Raw genomic sequence first — 16,150 nt, forward strand, 5'->3', positions numbered from 1 at the left:
ATCTTGGACCAAGCAGGTGTGCAAAGTTGGTAGAGACTTAGCCTTCAAGACTTATGGCTGTTATTGCTGTCAAAAGTGCTTCCATAAAATGTTGAATTCACAGGGCGGATTAATTATGCAATCAATATATTTCAGTTTTCTCTTTTTAGTTCTTGCCAACCTTTATTGTTACTGTTTGAAAAAAATATGAATACTCTTGCAAGGCACCGTATATAGCTTTTTGATACCTAGAAAGCAAAACAAAATTCCACTTAGATATATTTGTTTTTATTTTAAAACATTGCAACAGTACAATAAATATAATCTTGGTAATACCACAGATTTGGTCTCACAAAGATCACAGTATAGAACACTACTCACTGTATTTTTCCTCTAGCATGATTCAACAATGTTTTTATACATGTAATGTCTAAGCAATGTTTACATTTTATTTAGTAACAAAAGGTGACAGAACAAACTAGCATTTGCAATCTTCAAAAATTAAGACTTTAGTCACAAAAATAATTGCTTCCAACTTCAAAATTGATACTTGTATTGATCATTAACATTGAGAACAATGATAAGCATTTGGACAATAAAATATTTTGTGAGCAACTTGATCTAATAACAGCAAACATGTCTTAATCTAATAGAAAACAATGTCTAAAACGATGTCTGAATGCTTCTGGTGCAAGGATATGACATTCCAAGAGAACACATTTTATGGTGAACTAATAGCCATTTTAATAGCCAGAAAATTTGTAGCAGTTGGTCTCTCTCCTAAAGATGTGGCTAGTTCATACATACTTTATAACTACTATGTTTTTTTCCAACCAAATTATAAATGTTAGCATTACAAATCTACCAACAGCATTAGGACATTAAACACTGAAATGACTGCATTTCAAACATATAAACAAACAATCATCAACTCACAAGACAGTGGGATTCAAATTAAGAAAAAAAAAAGATTTTCAGAGACAATGGGGAAAATATCATTCTGAAGCAATTATCCTTGATCATTTAGTTAAAAAAGGTTTTCTCTGCCTTTATTAACAAGCCTAAGGCATTTGGTCCTGCATGCTGTGCAGCAAAAGACCTTGATTGTAGAGTGACGTTTAAAAATGACATAATGACGTTTAAATAAACTTGAAGGAAACACTGAATTTCTTTAAATCCAGTGCCTGCACTGAAACAAAAGACTGATGAACAACTTTTAAAAAAATAAACCAAAACAGTGTCCTTATATAATAAGGGAATACACAGTTCATTTAAAAGTTTCTTTTAAATATATAAAAGAATGTATAACCCAACTAAATAACTGAAAAACAAAAAACAAAACAAAAACAGTTTATACTTCTTTTTCAGTTCTTGGACTACGTTTATCAAGGCTACAATGTTTTCGTAGAATTACTCAGTGACACACAAGAGTGAAAAAAAAAACTTAGGAAAAAGTGTTAAAGTATAAGTGTTTTTGAAACATCACTGCCACATTCTATCCATGATTACTGTGATTACTAACACACAAACGTGAGACAGACATTTTCAATGACTAGTGCATTTAATTCCCTTTCGTTATAAACACAAGCGCTTCATAAAGAGCCTAACAAAATATTGGTTCACATCTTGATATGAAGTAAGGTTAAAAATGAAACATTTCCAGGAATAATATGGAGGCAAACATTACTTTCTTTAGTGTTTCCTTGAGCCAACATTCTGTGGTTTTCTCTAAAGCAGCACAGTTGAGCCATCATGCTGTGGCACAGACAACTTCCCAAGCACTGTGTTGTGTGTTCTAAGGCAGCCAGCAGTGTGAATGTACCAACCAGTCTTCACAACTGTTGGCCCTTATGTAAACCATGTTCATAACTAAGGCAACCGATTTCTTTCTGTTACATGTTTATTCAAACGTCCACACTTCGAGATCTTGAACAATGAAATCTTCCTTCTTTGATAGAGTTTCATTCTGGAATGTGTAACAAGGGTAGCTTGAACCATGGTACAAATCTGCATCCAGCCATAAGCCAAAGTGTCCCCTAGAAACAAGAAAAGACCCAAATTATGAGAATCTAAATTTTTCAATGCAAAGGCTTGATTAAAAACATTTAATCATTTGAAATTCGTTTGGGAATAAAGAAATTGGTAATTTACTTTACAATTAATGTAAAAGAAATGTAGAAGCCATAGGAATATTTCTAATTTATTGTAGTTAGGAGTAGTTTTCACTACCAGTCAGACAATAAAATAGACTAGGTTACAGGAAACTCACCCTCCACCTCCCAGTTCTACTGAATCTGTGTCTCCTTTGATAAAGTACGAGTTCTCTCCACTCCACCTGAAGATCTGTTAAAATAAAACATGGTTAAAATGCACAGAAATCCAAACTGTAGAGCTCTGGATTGTAATATGCAAGAAATCACCAGTGGAAAATGAACAAAAACAATAAACTGCATGTTTACCTTAAATTCTGGGCTAAAGGTATAGAGGAAAGTTTCTCCTGTGCCATAGCAGTGATCACTAACTTTAAGTGGATGAGATGTGAGTGCTCCAAATACCTGAAGAACATAAATTAGTTGTTATATTTTAAACTCTGCTGAACTAAAGCATGACAGATACCTGATTTTATTCTAAAAGCATTATGTTAAGGCTCAGTACAAAAAAGCTGCAATGTCGCTACCTGATTGTCCACATCTTTAATGACCAAGAGCACTGGGCTGTCCAGGTGAGCCAGGTTGCGGTAGAGGGTTTTTAAGCTGGTTCCATGAACTGCTGTACTATAAACCAGTCGCCAAGGGTACCCTTGAGTCCTTGCAGGCAGACACTGCGCCAGCTGAGGAAAGAACAAAAATGCTACTCAGAATTGCCTCCTCTGTTGGTGCAACTTCTTTTTTCATTGTGGGAGATTGCAGAGAACTCAAATAAATGATGCCTCTAAAGTTAGCTGACCTATTTAAACAACAGTGTGATGAAAACTGTGCACAGTGCAGCAGTTTTGAACATCACAGTGGCAAGTGCCCAGTTTTACACAAGGAATGTACTGTGCACATTCTGTTGGATAACTGTGAACTTTTGAGTCCCAATGCATGTCTGTCATACACCTCTAGAACATGCAGTTCGTCTGTATGTCACTTCATAGCCACATAGTACAGAGCTGTCATGAATCAGCTATTTCAAATGAACCAAATTTTCTAAACACACTTAATGATACATTGAAAATTTCTATTTCAGCTCTCCTAAATTTGGTAAAACTAATATAATACTAATACCAATTCATCCAATGCAATGGACACTTAGCAATCTGTCTAATTTTAATTCAGACATATATACTATGCACATTTAACGAAAATGACTAGCAGATCTCATGTGCACCTTTGAAGGCACGCTTTAATTTGGTTGTTTGGACAGTGGGTCTTGTGTGCAAACAATTTTGTATGAACGCAGTAGGAGATTTACATACAGTGAATTGCACAGCAGCTGTGAACGAGTGTATTACCACTATCTCAATTTGTTTAGCCATAAAAGAACAGCACCTTACGTTTGGATAAATTAAGTGTATTGGTATAGTTTTAGCTTAAAACCTGACAAGCACTAACAGCAGACTCATGCACACCTTCTCAATGTGTGTATCCTCCAAAAGCACACTTTGGTCATTCAGGGCAGGCAACAGATCTTCTTCATCCTCATCCTCATAACTACAGTAGCTCTGCCGTCGTTTTGCCTCATTGACAGTGATGATCTTAAGGGTGGAAAAAAAAACAAACAATTTTTTAGCTCCTAGGAAATTTAGTTCCTGAATGTCTTTCAATAAAGAAACAAAGTGATGATTAACAACATAAAATCAAAACATTTATTTATTTTTCTTAAGAACATATTTTGCTTGTTTCTTTCTGCCCTAGATTTGGTAATTAAATAAGGTGTAAGACTGTGCATGAAATGTGTTTTTATTGTAGCTTTTCTCTGCAACTAGTGGCTGATTTACCCTATTTTTGACGGGTGACTGATTTAACAAATTGGTCAAAACTAGAAACAAATTTCAAATTAATTCAATATATACATTTTAAAACTACAGTAAGAGCTTCATGGAAAAGCTAGACAAACATCTTAAGAAAAAAGTCTTTCAATGGAAAAAAAAACTAAAACCTACAACCTCTGTAAGAAGCACTGCATATTTCTAAAAATACAGTATACTATTACCAGAGGTACATTAAAAATAATCAATACAAATAAATTAAGAGATTTTTTCTAAGTATATTTCTAATGTACTGTGATGACTATATCCTTGTAGTTAAATAGATCATGCGTGCAACACAAAACCACACACATCTGTTCACTTCGCGTTGTGCAACATGCAAATACTTTTTTTACATTGGGTATACAATAGTGACGCTATATAATTTTACTTTGTGTAGGGTGTAGGGAAGGGGTGCTTTTAATAAGACAGCATCTGTACTTTAAAGCAAAACACCTGAAACATACAAAAACATACAATAGAGGTACATGACATAACAACAGGAAACAGTTTTTAACAAATTAAATTTCACTTTAAAGGTCTGTGTTAAAAACAGGTTGAAATAAAAGGATTTCAATATTCATATTCATTTTCCCACGAGAGTACAATAATTTAAAACAAACCTCCACATATGGTTCTTCTTCTCCCTTTGCAAAGTACAAAATCTTGACATTCAATGGCAGTGCCCTCATTGCTTATAGCTAGTTTCCTTTCTTCCACGTGAAGCTGTGTTACAGTTTTTACTGACAGTTTTATGCATCTCTACACTCTTTTTTTATATCTGCCACAGTTGCTCTCATTGGCTAATTCGTTTCTGTGGTAAAGTTTCATTTCTTCAGAAACAGAAAGTGAATGGCACAGGAAGACGAAGGCAGGATGACCAAACATGGTATGAGAAGGAACCTGTGCAGGGCGTTCAGTGGTTATTACTATGAAATAACTGTGGCAACTGTGGCACAAATGTACATGTTGTTTTTATAGTTTGTCTGCAGAATCAGATGGCTATATTGATTTATAGACTGCAGTTATAATGTAAATAAATACAAGTTTGTTTTTTAAGGCTACTGTACATGTTAAAAAAAGCATAGTTAAAAACTTAAGCTTAATATTACATCAGATTGCCAGGCAGTACAAAGGAAAATGCACACATCAAATGAAGAACACTCACCTCCCAACTCTTTGGAACTGGATCACCGAAGAAGTTGTCTATCATGTCAAGCTCATCCTTCTCCACCACAATGAATCCTTGCTCCTTGGCGTCATTGCCATAAATGTCTGGTGACCATTGCACAAAGAAGGCGTACAGATGGTCCACCCTGAAACAATTACCATGGAAAAAATGTTAATGAAAACTTGCAGCACTTTCTCCTGTGCTAAATGTTGAAAAGTCCTGAATTAAATCTGATTAAGCTCTGGTCTCCATTTTGATTAATGGAAATATAATAATGCTGATTATTACAATTCTTAAACTTAGCTTATCAACCTAGTAATGTGGGATCATCTCTATCACATGGGAAAATAATCAAACATTGCACAATTAGAAACTTAAACAGGACAAAGGATATTTAACTGGTGAAAACACTGTGAAATAACTTTTGATTGCTTAAGATTTCTTTAGTAAATGCTAAAAGTAAAATTATTTGGATTAAAGGAAAGCTTACTGTAATAGGCATGGGCACTGAACTTGGACCAGTCATGCAGGAACTTGTAAATCTTGCATGATCTTATCTCATCTACAAATTTAGTGGGAGGACTGAGAAACTGCTGTGCAACATTTTCACCAAATGGCAAAAACGTACAACGTCTTTGAAATTTAAGCACTGAGGATGGTAAAAAAAAAAGTTTTAACGGCTGTCTCAAAATAATACACCCAAGCCCACAAACATACCAAAGCTATGATGAAAATCCAAATCAGCAGCACAACAATACAAATCTGCCAACTGATGATTTCTGACTGTCTTTAATGATTCCCACAGAAGATAACACAAAGTGGCTAAGTGCTGAAGCAGAAAAGAAAACGGCTTAAAATATTTGGAGATTATATTGTAAGTCTTAATATATATATATAAATGTAAATCCAGCATTTCAGTACACATCAGGATGAATTTGAAACTAATTAAAATTCATGTGGAAAATCAAAAGGCGCTTGGTAAATGGTACCATATATCAATAAATATGTTTTACTGTGCAACTTTAGCCTGATCTCCATCATCTTTTGTTATGCACAGTTTGGTGCTGAACAGAATCTACTACAACTGCATCTATGCATCTATGAATCTTCAAAGTCTGTGCAGGCATGGTAAGATATTCAAGATACCCCAGATTAACTTTGACTTGACAGGTAAACTGGTATTTAAATATTCTTAAACCTAAACATTTATTATACAAAATTATTTTATTTTAAAATAAAATGTTCAACCTGTAAATTAAAACGTATGTAAACATGTGCATAAAGGCACTTTACACACAGGACAAAAACATTTATGCATAATTATCTTAATGCATTCTTTTAAAACGTGTAGCTCTTTTTGCTACTTACTCTTTAATACTGTAAGCAATGCCCATTCTGTTCAAGATTATTGAACACGGAGCTCTAAGTTGCTCTTCTGTTCCACTACAGCAAATGCACGCACCTCCTTAAAGCCACATTTATAGCAAAACGTTTAGCTAAGATAAGCACTTTGTTAATATTCTCAAAAAGTTCCCCAAGGCCAAGAACTAAAGGCATTTCACAACTAAGATGGAAATCATTTTGAGTTGAAAATTAACTTAAGCTGCCTGTCTAGATTGGATGTGGTTATTGCATTTTGTCCAATCAAGCACTGTACAGCTAAAGCTGTTGCAAAGAACATCATATCCGTTTCAAATCCATAAGCCCTACAGGCTAAGCAAAAACTACTTAAGAACTTGCATGCAACAATGTCTAATAAAAGTAAATTTATTAACAGGGCTTACTGCTATGTGAAACAGAAAAAGAACTGTGCAGAATTTACATTCCTTTTCTGAATAAATCAATTATGACAAGTGACTATTTAGTCTTATTTACTGTTAAATTTTGTTTGCTTTTGTACAAAGCAGTTTCTGCATATTATGGTCTTGAGTTTCAGAACATGTTTTTTCCCTAATTTTCTCAAACATGTGCATTCTAGATATCGGATATTAATTCTGGTATTGGTGTTAATATAACTGACGTGTAACCTATTTTGTATCTGAATTTCACACAGACCAGCCCTAGTGTTGCTTTCAACTAATTTCACAGGTACATAAACACAGACTGGCCTTTTGGACTGTCAGTTAATTAATTACACATGCAATTTGTATGACTCTCCTGCAAAATCAAATATTCTAAATTTTGGATATCACCACCCATTTCACTGGTAGCCTTGGGTTGCATGCAATTTCTAATTTAATATCAGGCAGGGTCCAGAATCAAGTATTAGAATTAAAGGAAAAGAGATGTAACTAGTTTGTGCATCTCTACCTTATTACAAATCAGGTCTTTGAGGATGATTACATGGTAATCAGAGCACCAATTTCAATCCAAGGGCATGACAAATTTATTAATAGTATACTGCAGTCTCAGAAAAGTTTTAACATAGGTTTCAAGCTATATTCTTTCATAAAGTAAACAGCATTAAACAAGCAACCATGGTATAATCTGTGATGTGAACATTGTTATTGCAACTGACAGTATCAATCAGTTGCTATATACGGTTTACCCCTGATAATAAAGTTTTTGTTTTGCAGAGAATAGTGGGATGAAATAAATCACACTACCAGCAGCAGAAAGAAATAAAATGCAAGAAGCAAAATTAAATGTATAGAAATTTACCATGACCTTGTACTGTAACTAATGACTAAAATATTAAACAAGTATATATATTCAGTAGTTCAGGTGGGTAGCTGCATCAGCATGCGTTGGCTGCAAAGGCTCCACAGCTGAAACGTTATGTTTTCTTTCTTCTCTTTTCAGCAGGGAATAAACCGATTACTTGTTCCTATATACAGTGTGTACAGTATATATATATTCAGATTTACTAACTATTGGACCCGAACACATCAAGTTCTACAACTTCTGTAAAAACAAAGTTTATCACTTAGCTTTTTTTTAAAAAAAAAGGAATTTAACCTTCACAATAACCAAAGGCCATACAACTAAAAGAAAAACAATAGAATGAGGTTGTAGGGTCATACACATGGTAAGATAACACCACAAAGGAGTATTTCCTGACACAAAGGCACATGCAGTACACACAAAGCACATGGCATTCTATCTCCGGACATGTTAGCTTATGATTCTTACACAATAGTTTCTTATACTTAAAGTGGCTTTTAACCCAGCAGTACAGCAAACCTTAACTCTGTATGCAGTCATTCCATTTCTTTTTTTCTTAAAATGGCAGTTAATTTTGTTCTGATGTTCAGGATTTTGAATATGGGTACTTTTTTAGTGACATATATACTGTAAGTTAGCTTAAAACATATGCAGTATTAGTGATAATTTTAGTTACATGTACATTTGTAAGATACTAAAACAGTTGTGCAGTAGCATGCTGTCATTTTGTTTTGAATAAATTAGTTACAAAATAATTCAAGGATGACAAAGTTACCACAGTTCAATTTTATTTTACAGAATAAAATTCAATTAACACAGGAATCCTCTGTCACTATAATATTTTTCCAATTGAGATCAGAATGGGAAGCTACAAAAGAACGTTTAAAACCACCAAACAGAAATAAATCTAGCTTTTTTCCTTTTAACTTCACATTTATGTCTGTTTGTTCCTTTGCAGTCTCTCCATTACTGTCTGTTACATTGCACACTGACCTACATTTCCTTGCAGACCACACTGCCTAAGATGTCTATACAGCACAAACTCAGCGTTGGCATAGATAAAACCTTAAGCAGAAATTAAACTATTAACTCAGGTTATACACCTGAACTCTCCAGCTGATTAACAAGCTATAAAACATCCAGCACGTATTACTGCTCAGCTGTCTGTGACATGGAGTATATTATACAAGTGATACAAGCAAATTACCCCACATTTTAACAAAAGCTTGTTACTTATTAGCAAGAAAAAAAAACTATGCGTTGTCACACTTTTTAAAAAAAGATTCTTGCCCCATCTTCTTTATTATTTCAAACTGCCCATGCACTTTGCAAAGATGAAGAAAAACGACCTAGCTCATCACTATATACTGTACCACACAATGGAGCATTAAGTGATGTATTTTTGCTGCAATCATTTTTGAAACCACCAGAAAGAAACGTGAAATTGAGCTAATCAAGAAAATCTAGGGCAAAAAAAAGCAACTACAATCACAGCTCCTATTGTAACATTATGCCCAGACTCGCTGAATATTCAGTGACTGGGAATTTTCCAAAATCTCCTCTAGTTTTGGTGAAACATATCCATTTACTTGACATCAACAAGTGAAATGGTAAGGCAAGTGTAATAGTATTAAGGTGAAGTCTGGGTGTCTGAGGGAACATTTTTGAATTCTGGAACCAATTGGAAATAACATGGGAAGTAATGGAAATGTAATTTCATTACATGTATTTACACCTTATGAGCATCTGAGGAATAAATTCAGCTTGTATAATGAGGGTTTACTGTACTAATGAAATTTGTATTCAGATTCATATGAGGCAAAATATAGAATTTAAGCTTTTATTTCTATATATATATATGTTTAGCCATGTTAGAACAAAGCCATGTTTACCCACGTTGTGTTCAATGCCTCAATTTCAAGTCAGTGTAACAATTGGGACAAACAGCTGATAAATATTACCAATGTGAAAACATGAAAAAGCTGTGAATGTGCAATTTTGGGTCCAGCCTTTCGAGTTAACTTAAGTTAAAAGGCTTTAACCAAGAGGAAGACTAGAATGTTATCTATGACAGAAAAGCATGAAATTGCGAAGAAGAGAGGAAGAAAATTCCAATCAGAACCACTGCAGGTTCCACATGGAAGGTTTTGAAAAAGAAACTCCTGGAAGAGTAAGCAATCAGCAAGGGCCAAGTCATCCAAATAAGAAAACGGCTGCTGATGACAGAGAAATCAGACCTGTGCAGAATAACCCTAAAATGACAACCAAACACATTGCAGACAATCTCCAGAGTGCAGGGGTGAAAGTATCTCAATACACTGCGCACAGAAGACAGGAGAATTACAAGGGTTACACTACAAAATGAAAATCCCTCAGCTAAGCAGGTGTGAGCCTGGTCAGTACCTGGATGGGAGACCTCCTGGGAAAAACCAAGGTTGCTGCTGGAAGAGGTGTTAGTGGGGCCAGCAGGGGGCGCTCACCCTGTGATCTGTGTGGGTCCTAATGCCCCAGTATAGTGACAGGGACACTATACTGTAAACAGGTGCCGTCCTTTGGATGAGACGTAAAACTGAGGTTCTGACTCTCTGTGGTCGTTAAAAATCCCAGGGCGTTTCTCGAAAAGAGTAGGGGTGTAACCCCGGCGTCCTGGCCAAATTTCCCATTGGCCCTTGCCAATCATGGCCTCCTAATAACCCCCCTCTATGAATTGGCTTCATTACTCTGCTCTCCTCCCCACTGATAGCTGATGTGTTGTGAGCGTTCTGCCGCACTATGGCTGCCGTCGCATCATCCAGGTGGATGCTGCACATTGGTGGTGGTGGAGGGGAGTCCCCATTACCTGTAAAGCGCTTTGAATGGAGTGTCCAGAAAAGCGCTATATAAGTGTAAGCAATTATTATTATTATAATTACTTATGATGACTTGAATGGGTGAATTGAACACAAAACGTTTTTGTTCTGATGTGGTTTAACATGTACTGTATACATACAAATATCCAAAAACAAAACTGACATTCTGTGCTGCTGACCCATATTTACTGTTTGATCTGAAATACAAATTTCAATACTGGTTGGTAAAGAAAATGCATGAGTAATATGCCCATAGGTGCATTTGGTCTATGCAACTACAGTATGTTTGGTCCTTCTACTTTAAGTGAGCCTTTAAAATTTCATTTATTTTAAGTAACATTAAAATCTGTTTTTCCTGAAGTTTAAGTGAGTAAGCATGTGACAATGTTAGGTGAATGGTGGCTGAAAGAACACTGTGGCAAAGATTGTCCAGCTACCTGTGTTTCACCAAGCAATGCTATTTGTCCTCATGAGAAACTGAGTACAATCTGCGTCTATTGTCTCAAACACAAAAGTCAAGTTGCCTATTGCTGGGGGTGCCCAAACACTTAATGTGAGATTGTTAACTTAATATCATTTATAAAATTAAATCAACAATAATTGCGTTTCATAATAAGGCAAATAACAACACATGCATCATTTTAGATCTTTTTTTTTGCATAGAAACTAAAGTAATTGTAATTTCCAAACAAAAAATAAATCTTTACCTTCTTTTTTCTTTTTTTCTCCATTATTGTAGAGAAACTCACCTTTCCTGGGGTACAGCAAACCAGTACTCTGGCTGTTTCCCTCTCCTTCCATACTGGTGAGCTGGACTTGCACTCTGACATGCAAATGTCTTCCTCATAGGTCTCCCCACCTTGATACACAGGAACATTGGAGGCTTCTTACTTTTCTCTTCTTTTGACGGCAGCATATCTACAAAAAGCAACATCTACTAAGAAATATTTTCTTCTCTACGCGCAGCAGAATCGATCAATTAGTATGGTTTGATTTTGCTAAAGAAATTCTAAAAAACAAACAAAAATGTTATTCAATTCTCTTCAATAATAGTTGTAATAATATAACATAAATGGAACCCAAAAACAAAAAAGCAAGTAGGAACATCAAGTATAGTTTGAAAGGAACAAAAACACTCACCCTCAATTGGTCCCTGTATCCTTTTGAACAACCAGGACTTAATTTCAGATTCCCTGTTCTGCTGTTCCTCTTCCTCAGACTGTTGTACTGAAAGAGGCCCATCTCCATTTAATGCATCAGTGCTCTGGTCTGGCCCTGGCTGGTTCTTATTGGCAGACACTTCAGCTTTCTCACAAGAGCTAAGCTTTCTGTTCTGGTCCATAGTGGTTTCTTGAACAGATGTAACTAAACAAGTGTCATTGGGTGTTTCAGATTCAGCTGAATCTACGTATGAGGGTTCAGCTTTAGAAAGTGCTGTCTCACCTCCACGTCCGTCATCAGGCAATTTTCCCTCTTTAAGTGCTTTCCCTTTTGGAATCTCTGTGTGAATGTAAACAGGGGTTTCCCGAGCATTTTGGTTAGAGCCTACCTTCTCCAGTTCAGGATCTTCTCTTTCCTCTAACCCCATGGAAATAACAGGGTATAATGTGTGCTCTTTGTGTGCCACTAGCTCCTTGTCTGCACTAGACTGATGGACCAAAGCTTCTAAAGTCCCTTTTTTTATTTGAGTGTCATCACTGGAACCAGTACAAATACCATTTGCCAATGGTTCAATCAGAGATTCATCAGTGTTTTCAGTTACAAGAGGTTCTATTTCAGTGAATCCTTCATCTGACAGTGACTTCTCTGTGGTCTCTGATTCATGTTTGACATACACAGCCTCATCCACACTTGCTAGGCATTTCTCTTTGCTCATGGCCTTAAATCGGCTGAAAGGATTGATATCCTGCTCAGATGAGAGGTCCTCCCACTCCCCAGGCCTGTAGAGGGGACAAAGATCCTTTGGTAGGTCGCTGTGAGGGGAGAAATGACCAATGCGTATGGGAAATTAAAATCAAAATGGACAAATAAAAATAACATGGGAAAACAACAGCAATAATAATAATAATAATAGTAATAGTAATAATGTTGATGATGAGAATGATGATGATAACTTAAATAAAGAAATGCAAATAAAACAATAAATCACTTTGATGCCCCAAAACTAAAAGAACATGGTCCAAAAATGCATATAAAAATGACACCTTATTCTTCGTAATTCCAAAAGCTGGATAATAGTAAAAAAAGAATCTCCATTATGTGTGAATCATACTTCTATGTTGTACCTCATTTGCTGGTGCTTTTAAGATTATATGCTCAATATTAAGCATGCTGTATATCATGTATTTCATGACTTAACATTCGAATTGTTATTCAAGTACGCTTTGAAGCTTAGTCACAAAAATGAACAAAATAAAGATATGAGTTATATTTTCCAAACAAGAGACTGGGGAGATTGGAGAACTCAATACTGTAAAGTGAACCTGATTTTCAGGAGAGTGAAATGACAATCCTTAGCTAACTCTACAGAAAAATAACGTTACAGTTGAGGCAATCTCATTGCTAATAACAAATTAGGAACTTCCTCATCGCCCATTAAACATAAAAACTACATGTATCACACTACTGTATTTTCTACAACGGTATGAAAAACTGAGAATAAGAAAACAGCCCAAAGACTTACGATGGCAGGGCGTCCTTGATCTTCATGTGTGATATGTCGTTATATAGCGCAATAGAGACTACCTCCTCCATGGGACAGATGAGACCATACTCTTCACAGCCATTCTCTATTACAAGGGGGTCAGACTTGTGAGGATCAAACATGATGTTATTTGGTGTCACAATCATTACTCCACCAACTACTCCCTAAAAAAAAAGATGACATTCATATTTAAAAATGCAGCAACTAAATATCTGATGAAACGTAAAGTGAAAAATCTCATGATTATAGCTGACATCCACCTTGCCATCAGTTATATATCTACAGCTCATTTTGAGAAACTTGACTGTTGAAGGTTCCTCCTCTTCAGAGGCTGAAGACAAAATTCGGTGGAGAGGTTTTGATGCTTTCCTGGCACTGTCAGCATCCTGGAATTAAATAAAAGAAGAAAAATCATCATTTAACTCAAGCTTTGTTCTGTGGATTCTCACACAAACAGCAAGACTACACCGGAACCCATGCAACACACACTATTTTCAAATACAATCCCAGAATGTGATGCAATTTTGCCACTGATAGAATTGGGCTTAAGTTCGCCCTAATTTTAGGTAGGCCATAATTTAATTACTGAGGTCAATTCGCAAAACGTTCAAAACAATTTTTTTTTAAATAAATAGTTCAAAATGAATGAATAACAGAGAAAACTGGAAAAAGTAATGAATATATTTGGGGCCTTCATTAAGAGACTGCTTATTTTTTAATAAAAACATTTTTAAGATCAGGAAACCTAAAAACTTCAATACCATGTGGATTGCTCAAACATTTGAAGTATCATATTGATATTGTTTTTAACCTTTGGATGACAAACCTCAAAGGCATAAATGAAAGAGGACAGTGTAAACTTCCATCTTGGTAGAGAAAAATCAGAGTGGTTTTAATAAAATATAAACCTTGTAAAAACAAACCTACATTTTATTCCACGACAAATTTTGCATTTCTTTTAAAGAATCTAATGTGTAAAACTGGGAATGGAATCATGTTCAGGCAAAATCAGCTTGGTTTGTTTTTGTTCAGGTGGGTAGCTGCATTAGCATGTGTAGGCTGCAAAGGAACAAGTAACAGGTTTATTCCATGCTGAAAGAAAACGCAACGTTTCGGCTGTGGAGCCTTCTTCAGGTGTGTGCACTTCACACACCTGAAGAAGGCTCCACGGCTGAAACGTTGCGTTTTCTTTCTTCTTTTTTTCAGCATAGAATAAACCTATTACTTGTTATGTTGGTTCGTTTTTGCTGCTCTTACCGACATTTTGTCAAACTCTGGATCATCAGAGGAGAAAGCTGAAGCAGGACTGCAGGGGCTGAGAGACAGGGAGTTGGTCTCAGTGGGTTGCTGGGTGACATCAGGGACAAACAGCGTCTACACAAACATCAGAAAGCAGATGAACCAACAAGCATCAAACTAGTATGAAACGAACAAGCCCATAAACCATAAATTATTTTACTGTACCTGCCCTGGGACAATAGTATGAGAAAACAGCCTGTTGATTTCCACAAGTTTATTTGGGGTAATGTTAAACTTTAGAGCTATACAATTTAGAGTGTCCTTGGGCCCCGCCTACAGAAACAAAAGTGTTAAAACATCAGCATCACTGAATCATCTATAGAATAGATTTATACATTACAGTTAAACTGCTTTTAATTACAATAAAATTCTGCTTAGTTACAATATCAAAACCTTCCGTATCATTCTGAAATGAAGACAGAACATTATGCTAATTTTAGGCCTCTGTTCCAGTGCTGATATTACTGCAGTGCTCACAAACTTAGATATTAAACAGATTCTGGTAAATTTAATAGGTAAAATGAAGTTAAACAATAGCAAACATTTGCTATACATGTAGGAATATACAGGTAAAGTGTTCCTAAATCCTTTCAAACTTACTATTCTAAAATAAAACTTTAAACAAATAGTTAAGCTGCATTTGTGACTTAAATATTAAAAATATATTTAAGATATAAATTATGGTATTACAGACCACAAGATGAGATTCAGATTGCCTGATCTAAATTTAATTTTTATCTTTACTGCTTACTTCTGTTCTTGAAATGAACTTTAATAGATCATGTGTGAGTTTGATATAGTCACTTACTGTATATTCCACTGTCCCACTGGGCTTCTGGATAACTCTTCTCTTTTCCTTCTTTGTGCGAGTTTTATTTCGGTTGTCATCTGAAGAAGAAAAGTAAGAAATTTGATGGAAATACTTTCGCTAGAGAAATTTAAAAAGCAATAAAATTAAAAAAATGCTAGGTGGCCAGAACCTATCCTGGCAAGCAATGGGCGCAAGGCATGATACACCCTGGACAGGACAACAGTCTATCACAGGGCACACAAATACGGACATACTGTACTCGCAGCAGGGCCAAATGTCCCAGAAGCTACTTAACCTACTAGTATGTGTCTGTACTGTGGGAGGAAACCCACACGAACACAGGAAGAATATGAAAACTCCATGCAGATAGCATACTAGGAATTGAACTCCGAGCCCCAGTGCTGTGAGGCAGCAATGCTAACCACTGTGCCACAGTGTCGCTCATTCCTAATGTCAACTGTGAACAAGTTTATTAAAGGACTGTATCACATTTCAATATCCTGGGTTCATTTTATACTTGTTTGAGGAGTAGGTAGGCATCAGATTTTTTCTCTTCCTGTTCTTTTCCCTTTTAAGAAAATGAAAAGGTAACATTTCTAATAAAAGTTATCCAATTCTCCACTTTATGGTAATGCTACAATAACAGAAAATTTAAATATCACTT

At 35.6% G+C, this 16,150-nt stretch overlaps 1 protein-coding gene across 5 annotated transcripts in view; it reads right to left on the minus strand.

The window, feature by feature from the left end:
- Positions 1-251: 251 nt before the first annotated feature.
- The window catches only part of ncoa7b (nuclear receptor coactivator 7b), a 45,337-nt gene continuing 29,438 nt past the window's right edge, over positions 252-16,150 (minus strand). For 3 of the 5 annotated variants that reach the window (XM_088931407.1, XM_088931387.1, XM_088931427.1), the window contains 13 exons: positions 15,484-15,563; positions 14,841-14,948; positions 14,634-14,750; positions 13,637-13,762; positions 13,356-13,540; positions 11,813-12,645; positions 11,422-11,590; positions 5,157-5,304; positions 3,590-3,715; positions 2,657-2,809; positions 2,439-2,534; positions 2,249-2,322; positions 252-2,015 (listed from right to left, as the gene is read on the minus strand). In XM_088931407.1, the coding sequence (XP_088787533.1) occupies positions 1,880-2,015; positions 2,249-2,322; positions 2,439-2,534; positions 2,657-2,809; positions 3,590-3,715; positions 5,157-5,304; positions 11,422-11,590; positions 11,813-12,645; positions 13,356-13,540; positions 13,637-13,762; positions 14,634-14,750; positions 14,841-14,948; positions 15,484-15,563 (2,351 nt within the window). In that variant the 3' untranslated portion in view covers positions 252-1,879. The remainder of the gene's footprint in view (positions 2,016-2,248; positions 2,323-2,438; positions 2,535-2,656; positions 2,810-3,589; positions 3,716-5,156; positions 5,305-11,421; positions 11,591-11,812; positions 12,646-13,355; positions 13,541-13,636; positions 13,763-14,633; positions 14,751-14,840; positions 14,949-15,483; positions 15,564-16,150) is intronic. The other 2 variants (XM_088931416.1, XM_088931398.1) reach the window with 1 other exon arrangement.

The sequence above is a fragment of the Atractosteus spatula genome, chromosome 2 (assembly GCF_055471065.1).
Source record: "Atractosteus spatula isolate fAtrSpa1 chromosome 2, fAtrSpa1.hap1, whole genome shotgun sequence".
NCBI classification, from domain to species: Eukaryota; Metazoa; Chordata; class Actinopteri; order Semionotiformes; family Lepisosteidae; genus Atractosteus; species Atractosteus spatula.